Here is a 16,951-nt window from a genome sequence, read left to right as displayed (position 1 = left end):
TCAAAGTACTAGTGAGAATGGTACTGTAGGACAAACAAGATTCATGTGTGTGCATGAAATTTTAGGTGGGGTAGACAACATGCATGTGTGTGCATGGATTCCTAGGTGGGGTAGACAACATGCATGTGTATGCATGGAATTTTAGGTGGGGTATACAAGATGCATGTGTGTGCATGGAATTTTAGGTGGGGTATAAAAGATGCATGTGTGTGCATGGAATTTTAGGTGGGGTATACAAGATGCATGTGTGTGCATGGAATTTTAGGTGGGGTATACAAGATGCAAGTGTGTGCATGGAATTTTAGGTGAGGTATACAAGATGCATATGTGTGCATGGAATTTTAGGTGGGGTATACAAGATGCATGTGTGTGCATGGAATTTTAGGTGTGGTAGACAAGATTCATGTGTGTGCATGGAATCCTAGGTGAGGTAGACAAAATGCATATTTGTGCATGGATTCCTAGGTGGGGTAAATAATTTGCATGTGTGTTCATGGAATCCTAGATGGGGCAAACAAGATTCATGTGTGCACGGAATCCTACGTGGAGCAAACAATGTGCGTGTGTGCACCGAATCCTCCTTAGTGGGGCCAACAATGCGCATGTGTGTGCATCGAATCATAGGTGGCAGTAGCGTCTTGCTCTTCAGTGAGGATGTGAATTTACCATATGTCTTCTTTCAGTGGAAAGTTGTTTAACGGCTTGGAGCCTCTGTTTCCTCCTCTAAAACATTTAAATATTTAAAAGGTTGAATGGAGTGGACCTGTTATATGATGAACACTGGTTAATATTCTTTATCTTAATTCACTGGATTCTCTCCACTTTTATTTTTACCCCTTTAAAAGTCAATGGTTAAGACAGGATCTCCTTAGTAAATTGGGAGCATGGGGACCTTGGGGGAGGGTTAAAGGGGGGAGGGGAGGGATGGAGAGGGGAGCAGAGAAAAATGTAGAGTTCAATAAAAATCAATAAAAACTTAATGGTTAAAATAAGAAAAGAAAATGCCAGGTTTTCTTCTCTTTCTCTCTTTATAAGTAATTATTAAGTAGTATGCTGAATGGGGATTACAATGAATTCAGAATCTTATACTAAACTTTCAAATCTAAGTTATTGTGATATTTAGTGCTGTCAGGTGACAGGGTTAATTAATAAGGTAAGATCCATCTTAAACATGGGTGGAAACATTCCTTGAGCAGGGATCCTGCATTGCCTAAATGAAAGATGATGTGAGCCTTGGCATTTGTTGCGGCTGACTCTTGTCTATGGATGCAGTGTGAGCAGAGGCCTCCTCAAGCTACTGCTGCTGTGGCTCCCCACAGTGATGGAGCATAATGTCACACTGTGAGCCAAAGCAAAGTCAATGTTCCCACATTGCTTGGTGGTGGGGTATTTATTACAGCAACAGAACAGCAACCAAGACCATAAACATGCACCTGTGTAATTGTTGCCCGAGTTGCATTTTAAAAGGTGTTCTCAGAATTTGCATCTGAATTCTCTGATTGATGAACACCCAAGTAACTTATTGCACAACTACAGTTAGAAGAAAATCCTTCCACCTGCTCTTAGCACCTTACCCTGTGCTCCAGCCAGACTACTGCAGGAGAAATGTCACAGGTACTAAGCAGGCAATGCCATCCTCAGCACGCTAGCCTCTGCAATGCCTTAGTCTTTACATAAAACTGTTGAAGAGCAGGAAGCAGTGATTTCTGGGGCATAGACCAAATGCCAAGTATGGTAGCAAAATGGTTCTGAGAGAAAGACAATTAAGAGAATGCACAGATATGGGCCAAGAGTCCATTAACTCCACACCATCAGAAAACGTCACTGAGAGTAAGACTGAGTGGCCATATGGCCAGGTGACCCTTGAATGGAAGTTAAATGGCACCGGGATTGATGGGCTGCCCTAAATGCCCTCTCAGATAGACAGCTGTGCTTTGATTCTCAAGGGCAGCAGTTTATTTCTAGCTGTTATGTGCTGAGCCCAGGACGCTGTGGGAACTCCATAAATGCTAAATAATCACTGTGCATAATTTACTGCTGTTTTTTCTTCCTTTGTAAAGACATGTCATAAGTTTAGCTATAATCAATCCAGCTTTAAATTGAATGAACTCTGTCTTGGGAAAGAAACCATTTTTATTGCTGCTAAATCCCTGCCAACAACTGCAAGCAAAAGAGGAAGGATTGCATAAACGGATTAAGAAGTGCAGCAGTCAGCCATTACAAGTGTCACCTTGAGATAAATACTTATGCTGGCCTGTGCATTATTGGGCTGCTAGACCAGGCTGAGATAGAGGGCCAAATCTGCTGCCAGCGATAATGACAATGCGTTTGTCCAACAGGAGAGAAAAGAGATGAAATTAATGTGGGGGTGGGTGGGTTCATGACGCCCACAAAGATAAATCAGGGCATACCCACACTGAGCTGTTTCCTCACTCCTCACTGCCGCCTTGTACTAGGAACTTCCACACATGACTACATTGCTTTGCCCCCATCTTTTTTTTGGGAGAAAAACAAAAGTGAAGGGAAAATGGTAAAGCTGTAGTTAATGCCCTTGCTTTTTTTAGTCCATAGCCTCACAAGCAGAGGCCACTGGTGGAAGAAAGAAGACCAACACCACTGGACCTGTATCAGGCTTTTTTAACTGATGCGAAGCTGAAGGTGCTATAGTGAGTGGCCACACACCCTCGCATGCAGGGTAGCTGAGCCAATTTGCTGCATGCCTTCTCCATGAGGTTCCTTCAGCAATCCAGGTAAAATACACAAGTCTAGGTCTCCTTGGAGACGCCCCCTTCCCCCTTGCTGCAGAGATGTTTCTTATAGCCATGCACTGCTCACTTCCACTTCTCGCTGGAAGAGATTTACGTGGCTGCCAGTTAACGCATCAAGTCACGGTGATAGCTGTGGCACCAGGGGATGGAGGCTGCAGAGGCGCTTAGCTTAGAACAATAGGGCACAGGTTCTTCTGACTGGCTGAAGAAAAAGTGACAGCCCAGTCGCAGACATTCTGCATCATGTATTGAGTTTCCAGTCATTACAGAAATGAGTGAGAACTCAAGGCTTCGGGTTTTCCTGCTGGAAGGAGTACTACAGTGTGAGTTTCCCTGGGGACTGAGGAGAAGGGGCTGCCCTTCCTTTGCCGTTTCCATCTCTGTGGCTGAACAGCAAAAGAGCCGCAAGGATATTCCAAACTTAATTCAAATGTTGATCACTTTCCTCTAATTTTCTTTATTTCACCAGATATATTTTTAGTATCTCTTTGGCATCAATTAATAACCGGGTACTCTGCACTGATAACGTTCTATCTAGAAATGGTAAGAAGGTTCCAAGATGCAAACCTCCTTCTGAACATAGTGATCTAGAGTAGAATGCTGTCCTGTGGGACAGGGTTAGGAAATACCTCCTTGCTACAACCTCAACCCTGTAGTGCAGCCCAAGTGTGCTGTGGTATGCCTTCCCTCTGCATTCTTGAAAGAGGATATGAATGGACACCTCTGTCTCATGTCTAATAGATGAGGGCTCAGGCAGGGGCAAAGCCAGCCTGTCTTGTCCCTGTCTTTTAGACTAGTAGTGTGAGAAACTGAACCATGTTCTCATGTATGACCACATAAATCATCCATATGAACAAGCTTGAGTTTACTTTCATCACAGAGAAAAGAGAATCTCTGAAAAATCAAGAAAGACAAAAACAAAACCCAAGCATCTCTAGTTCCTCTTTTAGTGATCTGCAGGTTTATTTCCTCTCCCTACTGTGTGGGTCCTGATGGGAGCAGCAGACACAGTTCATTTAAGATTATTCTTTTAGAACTACATGACAGCCTCCAGTTAAAGCAGGGTCAAGCCAAAGAAAATACACCTCATCTTTATGACAGATTTCTCTTTTCCTAAGAATTGACATTCAATAACTAACAACTCCATGAATGAATTGAAGAAATTATTCATATTCTTTTAGGCATAATCTTTCCAATCACACACAGAAGGAGAAATAATTTGAACCAAATTATTGTCTCAGATGCTGGGATGCTATTCTTTCTAACCTAACCTAGAAAGTGTTCTGAAAGGTGATCAATAAGGGCTGGGAAATCAGAGCTGTAGAATCAGCTGTTCCCTGGAGACAGTTGCAAGAAGACCCATGGCACCTAGAGCCTGGCTTCAAGGACGCTGCCTCTCAGATGTCCACCTGAAGTGTTGAGAAACACAGCCCTTGCTTAATGTGGACCACCACATCAACCTGGTAGGAAGAGCTGTTGAGGGGACACTGATGCTTCAACATAGATTTCTAGCCCTGAGGTGAGAGAATAAGTGAATAAGTGAGTAATTGTATTATTGTAACAAGCCACCAGATGCTCTCATTTCATAATTCCCTTTGTCTACTGAATATCCTAAAGAATAGAAACATTTACTATTGTGGCTATAAAAATTAACCTAAACACAATAATTCTCTCCAGTCAATTGCTGATTTCTAAGGTTCAAAAATATAATGAAGCAGTGTGGTAATGGGAAGTTATTGAGCCCACACTTATATTGGTTTCTTGCGTATACATGCATTGGTTTCAAGACAAGCCTTTACTTTGGATATTACTATCTCCATCTTTCAGATGTCAAGAACTAGTAAATATTTATCCAAGATGTTGTAGGAAATAAGTCTAGATAATAGAATGTTATCTAGAATTAGAATTGAAGAATATTGACATCATTATCAGACAGGTCTCTGAACCCTGGGAACGCTACCTGGGCAGATGTATGCAGCAAGCACATCTATGAAAACTAAGAAAATAGGTGAAGGGATGCTTAGGCACCAGGGCCATGCATTTCCTGCCAGCCCAGGCACTGCAATCCCTTGCCTATAAATGATACATTAAACAGGAAAGGATGGAAAATTCCTCCAGAAATAGATTGCATAACTATTTATTAACCTTGAATTTTCTTAATGCTAATGAGAAAAGAGTGATGGTAGCAGAGAGACATTGGATAATAGAAAAAAACTTCTGAATTAAATCAGCTGGTGTATTTCAAAGATGTGTTGACTTCAGAATGGAAACCAGGAGATTTGTTATGTTGGGGAAAGGGTTTCACTCTTTCCACAGGAGAAGAAAAGCTATGGATACCATCAAAATTAATAAAGATTCGGTTTGAAAAGGAGAAACATCTTGAGACAGAGAAATGACAGCTCATCCACAGAGGTGACAATCATACAGGTGATAAGAAAACCTCATAATGGTTGGGGCAGGGTTTTCTGTTCTTGTCTTTGCAGGAAAATACTCATCTTCAAAATATCAAGAGACCTTGGGCAATTAAATACCTAAAGAAAAAATTTAACTACCCAGAAAGAATTACCAAATAAAGAGTAATCTGACTTATGAGAACAGGTCATCTTACAGGGTCAAATTTCATTACCTGAACACATATCTCTACCTCTTAGTATGTTAACAGTCATGACTCACTTAAAAATCAAAGCTGGCTTTGGAGTTGGACAACAGCTCTGTCCTTCTCTGAATCCAACCATGTCGTTAAGAGAAAAATTCAGAGTTTCTGTCTTATGTCAGAAGCCATCTGGTATGAGACAGAAAGAAGTAAGAATTTAGGAATTTTTTTTCTTTATCATACTTTTCATTGAATATAAGCCTATATTGATAATATTTTAGTTTTCCACTTTGAACAATAAATTTTTCTGAAGTATCTTTGAAGTTTCCAGGAAGAAGACTGGGCCCCACAACAACGACTCCAACTGGTTCATATGATGTCATGATGCTGACAGTGCTACTTTAAGATTGGTTTTGGGCACTCGCTGCTCAACAGGTTTCAGTTTGGTTAGTTGAAATGGTGCTCCTTCTTACAACATTCTGGCCAGAACGTCAAATAAGAACTTCAGAAAAATCCTATCGACTACTCAGAGACTATTTGCAACGAGACCAGATAGTAGTCTTGAAACTTAACCATCATTTTACTTTCATAGAATCCCATAGAAAGAACAACACCCCCATGACAGCTGGAAGTAATTTTAGAAGATGATGTCCCCTCTCTCAACAAAGTTTGTCCTCAGGGTTTAGGACATCAATTAGGGGTTGATTCTAACTGGCATAGGGTTGGGAGTTGGGGTGAAAATTATGTAGGCTCAGGGATCTTCTTTAAAAATAAAAAGGGAAATTGGATGGGATAATAGGTAGATTAGTATGAGCTTACTCACACTAATAATAATAGCCATTATTTACAGACAATTTATACATTGATATAGATTCTTGTATATTGATACAAATTCAAATTATATTTCTTATATTGAATATTCTCTATCTCTGTTTACAATATTTGTACACTTATGCAAAGTTATTTTGTCCTATTGTATGTATGCACATTTATATGTCTGCTTAAGATATTTTGTATATTGATACAATTTTAGGATATATTTATTATATTGCAGTATACATTTCTACCTCTGATCAAGATGTTTATACATTGTTACATTTTGAGGTCATTGTCCTCATTTGCTGCACAGTTGTTTTAAGACAGGGTAAGATGGTTTTGAAAATTTTCCTGCCTCTGAAAATGCTCTGTCAGTTACTCTAGGCCTTAGCCAAAGTTGATTGCTCCAATGTTGCAAATGAGACTTTGGGTGATTGGCTAGGTAGCCAGTTGCCTCAGTCATTTGTTGCACATTTTGGAAGCTGCTTGATTGCACTTAAAGTAATATAAATCCCTTGTCAGGTCTTCTATGGGGTTAAAGACTAGATAGTCGTAGTTACCTTACTCTCATGACTTAGCCAAGTCATTTCTAATATAAGACTTAGACTCCTTAGGATAGAATAATTATTGAAACATTTAGTATATGTTTCTTTCTTAATATTGTTTATGCTGGTTGTAATTCTAATTTTTATACTTCATATCTGTTCTTATTGTATATAGTTTTGTATTGTGTTTGGAACTCTTATTTAGACTAAAGGGGGAGGTGCTGGTAAAACTCCTTAGTCAATGGCCTTTGAGATGCTTGACCAGGTTGGACATGGCCTTGGGTGCCAAAAAAGGTGTGTGCTTGCTCGCTCGCTCTTTCTGGCTGGCAAATTTGGTTCTTGTTCCCCGCTTGTGCAGAGGACTGTGATCTGTGAGTCTGACCCCCTAAATAAAGGACCCTTTAATATACTTGATTTTGAGCTAGTGTGGGACTACTCTATTCACATTTCCTCTACACCCTTTCCTACCTTCAAGCCCATGATTCTAAACTTTAAACACCAATGAATTCCCACAGCTTTGTAGCCAGCAAAGGCAGGTTCATGACATGGCTCTCTATTTAGACAATGTCAGTGAACCTTTTTGAATTTGTTTCTCTTTCTACAAAAACAGGAATAATGATACTCTCATGCCATGCATTTATTTATCTTGAATGAATTTCCAGTGTTTGAAGTCCATAACCAAATCCCTGCTCTCAGTAGGTATGACCCACATTAGTAAGGCAGACAAATGAGGTCAGACTGAAAACAAAATCACCTTCCAGCAGAAGTAGCTGAGGAAAGAAGGGTCATGGCCACTTCCACCTAAATATCAGAGGGCTGCTGGCCAGGTGTGTTTAGTTTGATTTCATGTGACTTACACTCTTCTCTCAAGTAAAGACAACCAATGAGTCCAGTTTCCCTGCTCCAGCAATTCCTGTAACATATATGCATGTATGCAGGGTCATGTCTCCTAAATCTTGGTGATCCAGAGAGCAAAAGGATGCTATGTTTGAGAGCTTAAGAAAAAGAAACAAAGTTTAAGAGAGGAAATGAAATGATCAAAACAGTTCTAAAAAGTTTACGGGTAGGGAGTATCCATCGAGTTTTGTACTTGGAAATTCTTCTGTAAACTTTTAATGTGTGTGCCGATTATACAGCCACTGAAACCTGACAGTGTTTGGAGACTGCATGACACTCTCCAGATTACTGCATGACCTCAGAGCCTTCAAGGGGATTTTACAGAGCTCAGAGAAGAAATTAGATCTGCACAGACTTTTGCCAGCGATTAATATAAACAGCAAGCACCATTTGTGGACCTGTGGCTAGGTATGGGTATCCTGCTACTGTTACATCCTTACATAGCTTTGCAAAGTGTAGATACCGTCATAGCTATTTTACAGTGGAGGAAACAGAGAACCAGTAGGATTTCTCCAAAGGTACTGTTTTAAGATTTGAATTTGAATTGTATCACAAATTCACGTGGCTCCAAAGTCTCTTTTTATTTTAATCCACAGCATTCTTCTTCTTTTTTCCCCCTACATTTCAGATTTGAGGGCAAACACTTTTTATACTGTGACAACTTTTATCTGGTTGGTGTTTACCCTGTTTCAGGAGGTGACTTGTTAGAACAGAAAATCTACTGAGGTATTCGGTCTCCAGTGACTTTGAGTGTCCAATTTACACAGAAGGCTGCAGAAACGACCATCTCAAGCCTGGCTGGCCCAGTGTTTCACCCAGGGATTAAATAAGCATCTAGAGAAGGCTGTAAGCACTTGGTTTCTCAATTATTCACAGCCTCAGCACATTTGGAAACTTCATGATGTGACACATTCATTACATCATTTTCAGCTTCTTGTGCTTATTATTTACCTTGCTTTAAAAATTAGTCAGATGTTTCTGAGATTTGAGCACAATGTTATGAAAAAATGAACAGAACTGATATTAGATCCTCAGAAACTGTGGGGAACCACTCCAAGGTTACCATAACTAGCCAGTTAGGGTCTTTAGAAGTCGTATATTTCACATCGTGTTGTTTGTAATGAACCGAATGCCAAGCGTCTGCTGCACTCAGTGTTAAAGCACTGGGAGGGAAGAGCCTTGGTGGCGTGCACATGCACAGCTGGCCAATCCTCTGGAGAGGAGCAGACTTTATTAGCAATTCATAGCTGCTAATCTGGAGCAGTCCAACACATTTGCTAATATTTTATACTCCCCCATTCAGTGTGTGTGTGAGCACACGCGCGTTTGTGTTGCTAGAGACTGAACTCAGGTCCTTGCACACTCTAGGAAAGCGGGTTTACCACAGCTGTTGTTTATTATTTTATTACAGCATTTACATTTGTGGGCAGGCTTTCCTTTTGCCACTGTGTTTTGGGCATTACAGTGACATTGTGTTATCATTCTGAAAGAAGCAAGGAGCTAGCTCCATTCACGTTGCTAACCTCCACAAGTATCCTTGTACTCAATATCTAAATTTAGTATAACCTAGGACTGATTACTTCTAAGTCAGAAACGTCTAACTTCATTCTATGAGCTTAAAGGAATACACACTGCACCTAACTTCACAGTTACACCATTGAAATGAATCATGGTCGAGCTTCAGTTAGACTTCAGTGGTCACGCCGTAGGCTAGATAGTATTAAGCAGCTGCTCACAGGAACATCCACATAATTTAGCTAATTTTGCTACTATTAGAAAACTATTAGAAAGAGTAAATGAAACTTGAATTAGAGAAGACTTTTTTTTCCTCTTTAATTTCTGGGCATCTGTGATGTTGGAAGAATAAGACAGATATTATAGACCAAAAGTTGGGTTTTGGAGCCATCATCACCTATAGATTTCAATTAGACGTACTACCCCTCCTGTACTACCTTGGGAAACTGAAGGTTGAGAATATTAACTTCGTATATTCACCGCACCCTTGTCTAGCCAGAGTTTGAGCTTATCGCCCTGGGAACTGGAGGCGCTCCTGGCTTGAACAGAGTTACTACTGACCCTAGATTTCCTCTCCGTCATGTTCACCTACTGCCCCCAACACCAGAGAAAGTAGAAGTAGATCATAACATTGGATTTCAAAATATTAACTGTTTTTGTGCCAGGTGTGGTGGCTCACAACTGTGATCCCAAAACTGGGGAAGCTGAAGCAGGAAGAATATTGTTAGTTTTAGGGTGGCCTGGGCAACAAAGTGACACCGTATTTTCACAAACAGACACACAGACACACACACAGAGAGACAGTTCTGATTCACTACTATGTGAGTTCTTAGCTTCAGATGCTTCCTTGTCATACTCTATTACATTGTGTTCTTTCCCTGTTTACATTCTAGTTTCCATGACTCTTGCTCCTTAGAACTATGGGAAATGCCACTTTTGATTCCTGTGACAACAGGAAGAAAACAAAAGGTTCTTGATGAGTCAACAATGAAAAGTACTGAGACCGATTGCACCATCCTATAGTCCCAGCTATGGGAGGTGCTGAGTCAGGAGGTTTTAATTTTGAGGCATTCCTGGGTTACAGAGTGATGTTAAGGCTAGCCTGGGGAATTCTGTGAGCTCCTATCTCAACATAAGAAGTAAAAAGGGGGGTTCAACAACATAACTCAGGAAGCGAGCTTGCCTAGCATCCACAAGGCCCATATATAGCACCCACTACCTTGAGACAAAAAGAAATTCTAGTTCTTTTTCTGCACAATATCATAAACACATTTCCTGTGATAGTGGGGGCATTTCTTGGTTTTATCTCAAAGGAGGGGGTCAGCACCCCATGGCTGCTTTTCTGTGTTCACGTCTCAGTCACTGATCCTCCCTTGGACATCACGACATGAGCCCTGGGCTTGTATTTTAAGTTCTAGAGGCAGAAAACACATGCTGAAATACTAAACCCACCTTCCCCTTCTCTGTGGTCTGCAGACACACAATTAGACCAGACGTTCATTCAATGCAGGCCAGTACTGACTTGGTAAGTGTAAATGAAAGGTATGGGTGAGTCCACCATTGGGCTGTTTTATACAGGAGGCTAGGGAATGGAACCTAAACCAACAGGGGAGACAAATGCCATTTCCTTTGCCACAAACGTCAAGTAGAACACTGCCTTGACTGCCCTGACAAGGTCAGCTATTTCTGTAAGCAAAGGCATTCTTAGTAAAGTGACGTCTGTCTATGGGTGGACTTCTACAGATTTTAGAAACACACTGGGCTGAATGGCAGGGGAGAGCTAGGCGCAGAACACTTGCTAGATGTGTACAAGGCCCCAAGTACAATCCTCAGGACTTGAAAAACTCATCAGTTATCCAATCATATATGAAATGCACATTAGAGACATGGACCGGATGCTCTCTTCATGGTGGTTTTCAGGACACCCCAAAGTCATCAGTGTCCATCTCTGCCCTCATAGATTCTGAGGCAACATGTCTGGGTTGGGGCTACGCAGCTGTATTTTATAATACACCCCATAAAATTATTGATTCGTGCAAAGTAAAGATTCTACAAGGTCCTGGGATTGCTTATTCCATTAAAGAAACCACAAAGCTTTCTTTGTATTTGTTGTTATGTTTCTCAAGTACTCATAACTTTGGATACAGCAGGGACGGGGTAAGGGACAACATAGGTTCACCGAGGACGTGATGCACATATATTTCAGAACAGTAAGTTAGTACAGCTAGCTAAGTGTCAAATTGTTGGGGCTCTTTAGGATTCCCTGAATAGCCATCCTCACAAGCAGCTGATAGGTCCCAATAGGAATGAGAGATACAAGATCAGTGATTTAAGAAAAAAAGAAGAAGAAAGAAAAACCATATAAACTCAGGATTTGAATCCAGGTCTCCTTGTCTCCTATACAACATAATCTTGCGGAAAAAAAAAAAAGCTCAGGATTAGTGATATCTAAGACCCCTTCTCCCCCTCCAGCCCCCAGCCTTCCCCTAGTCCAGAGACAGTCTTTCTTTGTATAGATAGCCCTGGCTGTCCTGGAACTCACTCTGAGGACCAGACTGGCCTCATCACAGAGATCTGCCTGGCTGGGGTGAAAGGATTTTACTGTTTGCAGGGAAGAGGCCCTGAGAAGCCTGAAGCCAGGGTCCAATGCTACTGATTCTGTGTCTGAGACCATGTTTTCAAAATATTTTCTGCTGGGCTTTTCAAGTCCTAGGTCTATTGTACTTCTTTAAGTGTTGACTAGTGGAGACCCACCAAATACAGTAACACCTTAAATAAACCAATGTCGTCTGTGAAATGAATCCAGTCTGAGCCCTGAGGAGTTTGCGTCTCTATAACAGCAGGGTGCCTGCTCCTCTTTCGTACTTCCTCCACCATATATGCTTCGTATGTAAGATTTATGACCTAAACCAGGAGTAGAAAACCCTGACAGAAGTTTAGTAATTGGTCATTGGGGCTCAGCATTCTCATAGGTTGTGTGGGAGCAGCCGGGACTCAGAGTCTGGAAATATCCTTGACATTACACAGTGTGGGAAACAGGCCATGTCTTGGCTGAACACCTTCAGATATATGTGACATAAACCCTATGAGACTTGTTAGAAAAACTTAAACAAATCTTATCAAATAAAGCAAGTACATTGCAGGAATTTGACTAGAGATAGCCATGTTGTTCTCTGATTCCTAGTCACACACCTAAACACACATTCTTTCTAATTATGTCAGTCTTCTGTGTGATAAATATAACTGATTTTGAAAGTGTTAGAATTATTATTTTTCCTCAAATTTTCTGTATAAACATTCCTTTCTCTTTGTCTCTCATTATTTTCCCCATCAAACTTACAATAAAATGTGCTCAGATATACTTTCAAATAATCCCGTAAATTCTTATTCTTTTTTGGGACCCTTTTCTTAATCAGCCTACAAGTCACACAGGTGCCTAGTACTTCGTAGGTATGGATAAAAATGAACATTATCAGCCACAGGAAAATGCACGTGACTGCAGATAATTGCGTTAACTTAATTGTTAAATCTCAGAGAGAGAGATGCACATTTTCTTTTCATTGTTGATTTCTAGACGTCATATAGTTATGCAAGCTTCTATAAACAGAAAACTTGACTGTAGAAGCAACTGCCAGAGGACTAGAGGGGGAGGCATGGGAAGGGGAGGATGAGGTAGGAGGATATGGCCATCATGCATGAAATGTATGTTTAAGCAAACCAATGTTGAATGGATAGAACTGAACTGGTCCACAGAGTGAGACCTAGCTGTTCACAGCAGTCCTCTGGCCCCAACACTGGCAATCCCACACCAAGCCAACAATGACAGCTGTCAAGAGAGCACAGCAGTTGATCACATGGACAATTCTGGTATAAGCCAGAGGCCAGGAAGCTCATTTCTTCTCCATTGTCATCTAACCGCGCAGCTTCCAGCACGTGATCCACACACAGTTCCTGACTTTGGCTTTTTCCACTGTAAAATCAGGTTTTACCTGCTAAGATTTAGGAAGCTAGCTGAGATATCTCATGTCTGTTGTATGTCATATATATGCATGTGTACTTTTGTGCGTGTGCATCTGTGTATGCCAACATATATGAACGTGCATGTGGATGTCAGAGTTTGATGCCAGGGATCTTTCTCAATCACTTTCTAACTCGTTTTTTAAAGTATAATTTTAATTTTTTGAGGTAGAGTTTTTCACTATTTTGGGGCTATATCTGCTGACCAATGAGCCCAGAGATCTGCTGGTTTCTGCTTCCCCAGGACTGGGATTGTGGGTATGTACTTTTTATCAGGGTGCAGATGATCCAAACTTGGGTCCTGATGTTTGTGAAGCAAGCTTTTCACCTCCTGAACCATTTGTCTAGGCCACAGTTACTTTTGATAAGGTCTTCAAGTTGTGGTTGATCTTTTTTTGTCATATACAAACAATAGTTTGGCCAAAACAGACAACTTAATTTGGAAGTGCTGTGACAGATAGATGTGACAGTAAGCTGACAGTGGTCGCCAGAGTGGAAAGAATTAAACAGACGACACCACAGATTCTTATTATTATTCGGAACACTCTTAGTGATGAAGAGCATCCAAGACTCTGATTCTTACCTTTGGACTTCCGGTCATGGTATGATCTGCCTCTATAATGAGGGGTGTCCAGATACAAATTTTCTAGATCATCTTGCCAAGACTCTGGATTGAAGTGCTTAAGCAGATCTTCTACAGTATCAAATTCTGCAATTGTTTTGTCCAGAGCATCAGCAGTGAGCGTCGGGTCCATTACTGATGAAGAGTGATAGGACACCCCCTAAAAGTGACACACAGCTTAATGTACTTAGAAAGGGACCATTGCAAGAAATACAACAATCACACATATCGGGGGCCTTGAGTGACAGCCTCAGTACCCCCTCAGGGCTCAGAACAGAATGCCGACACTTCCTGTGAATTTGCCTATTGGTCTATCAGCTGTACAGTTACTGTATAGTCTTGTGGGTTCCAAGACATACAACAATACTTAAGGAAGAGTTGCTTTCTGCAGTACAATACATCATTAAAATATCATAACATTGCAATATGACACGTAATTGTCATAAAACTTTTTACTCATCTGAGCTGTGATCATTTCAAAAGATACAGGGCAAGTAGAATATAAAATTTGACATCTGATTTCTTGGTTCCTAGTCCAGATCATTCATAGTAATTAACTACTACTAATAAACTCTGAGTTCCTTTAAAGCAATTTCCAACGGTATGATCTGTTCTTTCATGCTGAGCTTCTGTGCCCCACTTCCACAATACTTCCCATTGCAGATGTGGTCTGAGATGAATTTGATCACACTCTGGAGATATTCTAATAGAATCTGGCACTTTAGCCAACTTATTTACCATCAACAAGATAATTAGCCCTGAAACTGACTCTCTGAAGAGAGCAAGGTTCACATGGGAAGCATATCGAAAGAAAAAATGCGAAAGGCCTGTTATAGCTTAACAAGGACCCCAATTGTCATTTAAAGAGCCTCAGAATATTATTTAAATGGTGAATACAATGCCTTTGAAAGACGATAAAAGGATTATGTATTTTGCCAGAAATAAAACATTCGTACTTAGTTTGTAAACACCACTAACTCTTGTACAATCTTGAGGTAAATGAGCCATGAGTCGAACATCTCTGTGAAAATTCATGACCCATTAATAGAGAAATAGAAATAACACAGCCTCAAATGATCATCTAAACATCTTTAAAGAAACTACCAAGCGACTAAGATCTCCCCACGGGTAAATATAAATATTTCCTATCATTAAAGGAAAGCGAAATTAGTGAAAACTTGTCTTCTTAGAAGGGAACTGTAAGAAATAGAAATAGCCCATGCTTCAGAGCCTCCAGCTATACACAGATGCTCCCATGTTCTCTGATTCTTCCCTATTCAGCCACCTACACTTCATAGGTCTGTTCATAAGATTTCATGATCCCCACTTTCAGAGGACTGCACTCTTGTTGGTGAAATAATGGAGTCCAATGAAATCATCTATCACTGGTGTGACTTAGGAACAGTTTCCTTTTGTGCTTTGTAGAAGGATTAGGGAGAATGTGGGAATTGGGAAGTGCAGTGGGGCAGGAGATAGGTTGATGAATATGTCCACTTTTTTAGTTAGCCCCATCAAAATAAGGAGATATTCTCGTTCTTTCTCCCACCACGGTGCTTTCGTCACCTGCTTTCAAGGCCACAGAGGTATATAGAAGCAATTGGTTATCTGGTCACTTGGTATTTGTCATGCACAACATAAGAGGGATATGTTAACAGTTTGATAAAGACACCCTCAATACTCATCTTGCTGATGATAATACACCTTCATCCAGTGGCAGACATATTAGTTTCTTCAGTTCTTTTTTAATACCTTATATTTATTTATTTTAAGAATATGAGATGAGTTTTTACAAAGCATGAGTGTATTAATATGTACCACATACATGCCTGGTGACTACAAGGGTCAGAAAATGGTGTAGAGTCCTTGGAAATGGAGCTAATCGGTCATCAACCACCACCGTGGTTACAGAGAACTGAACCTGGGTCCTCTGCAAGAACAACAGTTGCTCTTAACGGTGGAAGCAACAACCTAACTCCTGTTCCTTCAGTTGTTGACAATGTAGTTCTTTAAATTAAATGTGTGTATGTGTGTGTGTGACATGAGCTGAACTCTGATAGAGACACTTGATTTTGTTTTCTACAACTCTCTTGCTATTCACATGCTATGGGTATATGACACTTACAAGTCAGACTATAATTTCAAATTTCCATTTCCCCTGTATGGATAATCATTTGCTCCATCCCCAGTGGTTCATACTCACCACACAATTAGCCTTATATCACAGTACGGGTCTAATATCCCACAAATCAAAATGAGACTTGTAGCATTTAAAGCTTTGAAATAAAACTAGGAATGTCAATCAAACCATTTACATAGAAGTCAAAGCTTCTTATTCTAGCTCTGGGAAAAGTGGATGCAATAAGCATTCTCAGATGACTCTCAACAATGCCTGGAGTGTTGCTGTGTACCCAGATCTTTCTCAGAGAATGAACTCTTCAGGGACTCTCAGTCCTGAAATGGAGTTGGGGTGAATGGAGACAACAGTATCTCCTCTAACACTGAGCTGGAGGAAAAATTCAAACCACAGGTAAAATTAACACTTGGTCCTCTGAATGAGATTCTTGGCTGTTTTCCACATTCTATGTAGGGAGTTGGGAGACACAGAATAATAATTAAGAACACATTAAGAGAGCTAATGAATCTACAATATTTTTTTTTGTTTCTGAAGCGAACATTTTTAAAAATTTTGAGAGAGCCACTTACATGTATCTCCTTCAACTGCACCATGCATTTGGTTTCATTGAGCTTCTGTTACAAATTTATAAAGACAAATAAGAATGTTAAATTAAAATGTTAATTAAATTAAAATTACCATAAAAGCATGCCTGTTGCATAAAAAATAACCTCTGAACTAGTTTTAACAAAACGAAATATAGTTGACATAGAAATTGATAGTTGTTCTAGTAATCCATCATACGGCTCTTAATAGATCTAAAAAACAACGTTTTCATAGAGGCAGGGGACAACAAAGGGGAAGGATAAAAGAGAGTGGCGGGAGAGGATGAGAGCAAAATACACAATGTGTATAATACATAGCCTGGAAACTCATTCTCGCTGTCTACTAAGGAAAATTAATTGAAACAACAAACAGAACACTTTTGGTTCTCATGCTCTTCCAATAAGATTAAAGTCCCAGAACTCAAACCAGAAGTTTCCAGTAAATATTGACCAGGGCTGA

At 40.3% G+C, this 16,951-nt stretch overlaps 1 protein-coding gene across 4 annotated transcripts in view; it reads right to left on the bottom strand.

The window, feature by feature from the left end:
* The window catches only part of Pdgfd (platelet derived growth factor D), a 218,908-nt gene that overhangs the window by 17,515 nt on the left and 184,442 nt on the right, over positions 1–16,951 (bottom strand). For 3 of the 4 annotated variants that reach the window (XM_041657463.1, XM_041657462.1, XM_041657459.1), the window contains exons 5-6: positions 16,477–16,521; positions 13,735–13,933 (exon numbers count right to left, since the gene is read on the bottom strand). In XM_041657463.1, the coding sequence (XP_041513397.1) occupies positions 13,735–13,933; positions 16,477–16,521 (244 nt within the window). The remainder of the gene's footprint in view (positions 1–13,734; positions 13,934–16,476; positions 16,522–16,951) is intronic. The other variant, XM_041657461.1, reaches the window with a different exon arrangement.

Source organism: Microtus oregoni, unplaced genomic scaffold (genome assembly GCF_018167655.1).
Source record: "Microtus oregoni isolate MIOR12 unplaced genomic scaffold, Mior012 000008F_ref0000371, whole genome shotgun sequence".
NCBI classification, from domain to species: Eukaryota; Metazoa; Chordata; class Mammalia; order Rodentia; family Cricetidae; genus Microtus; species Microtus oregoni.
The sequence above is the reverse complement of the archived record's forward strand: the minus strand, read 5'-3'. Positions and strand labels throughout refer to the sequence as shown.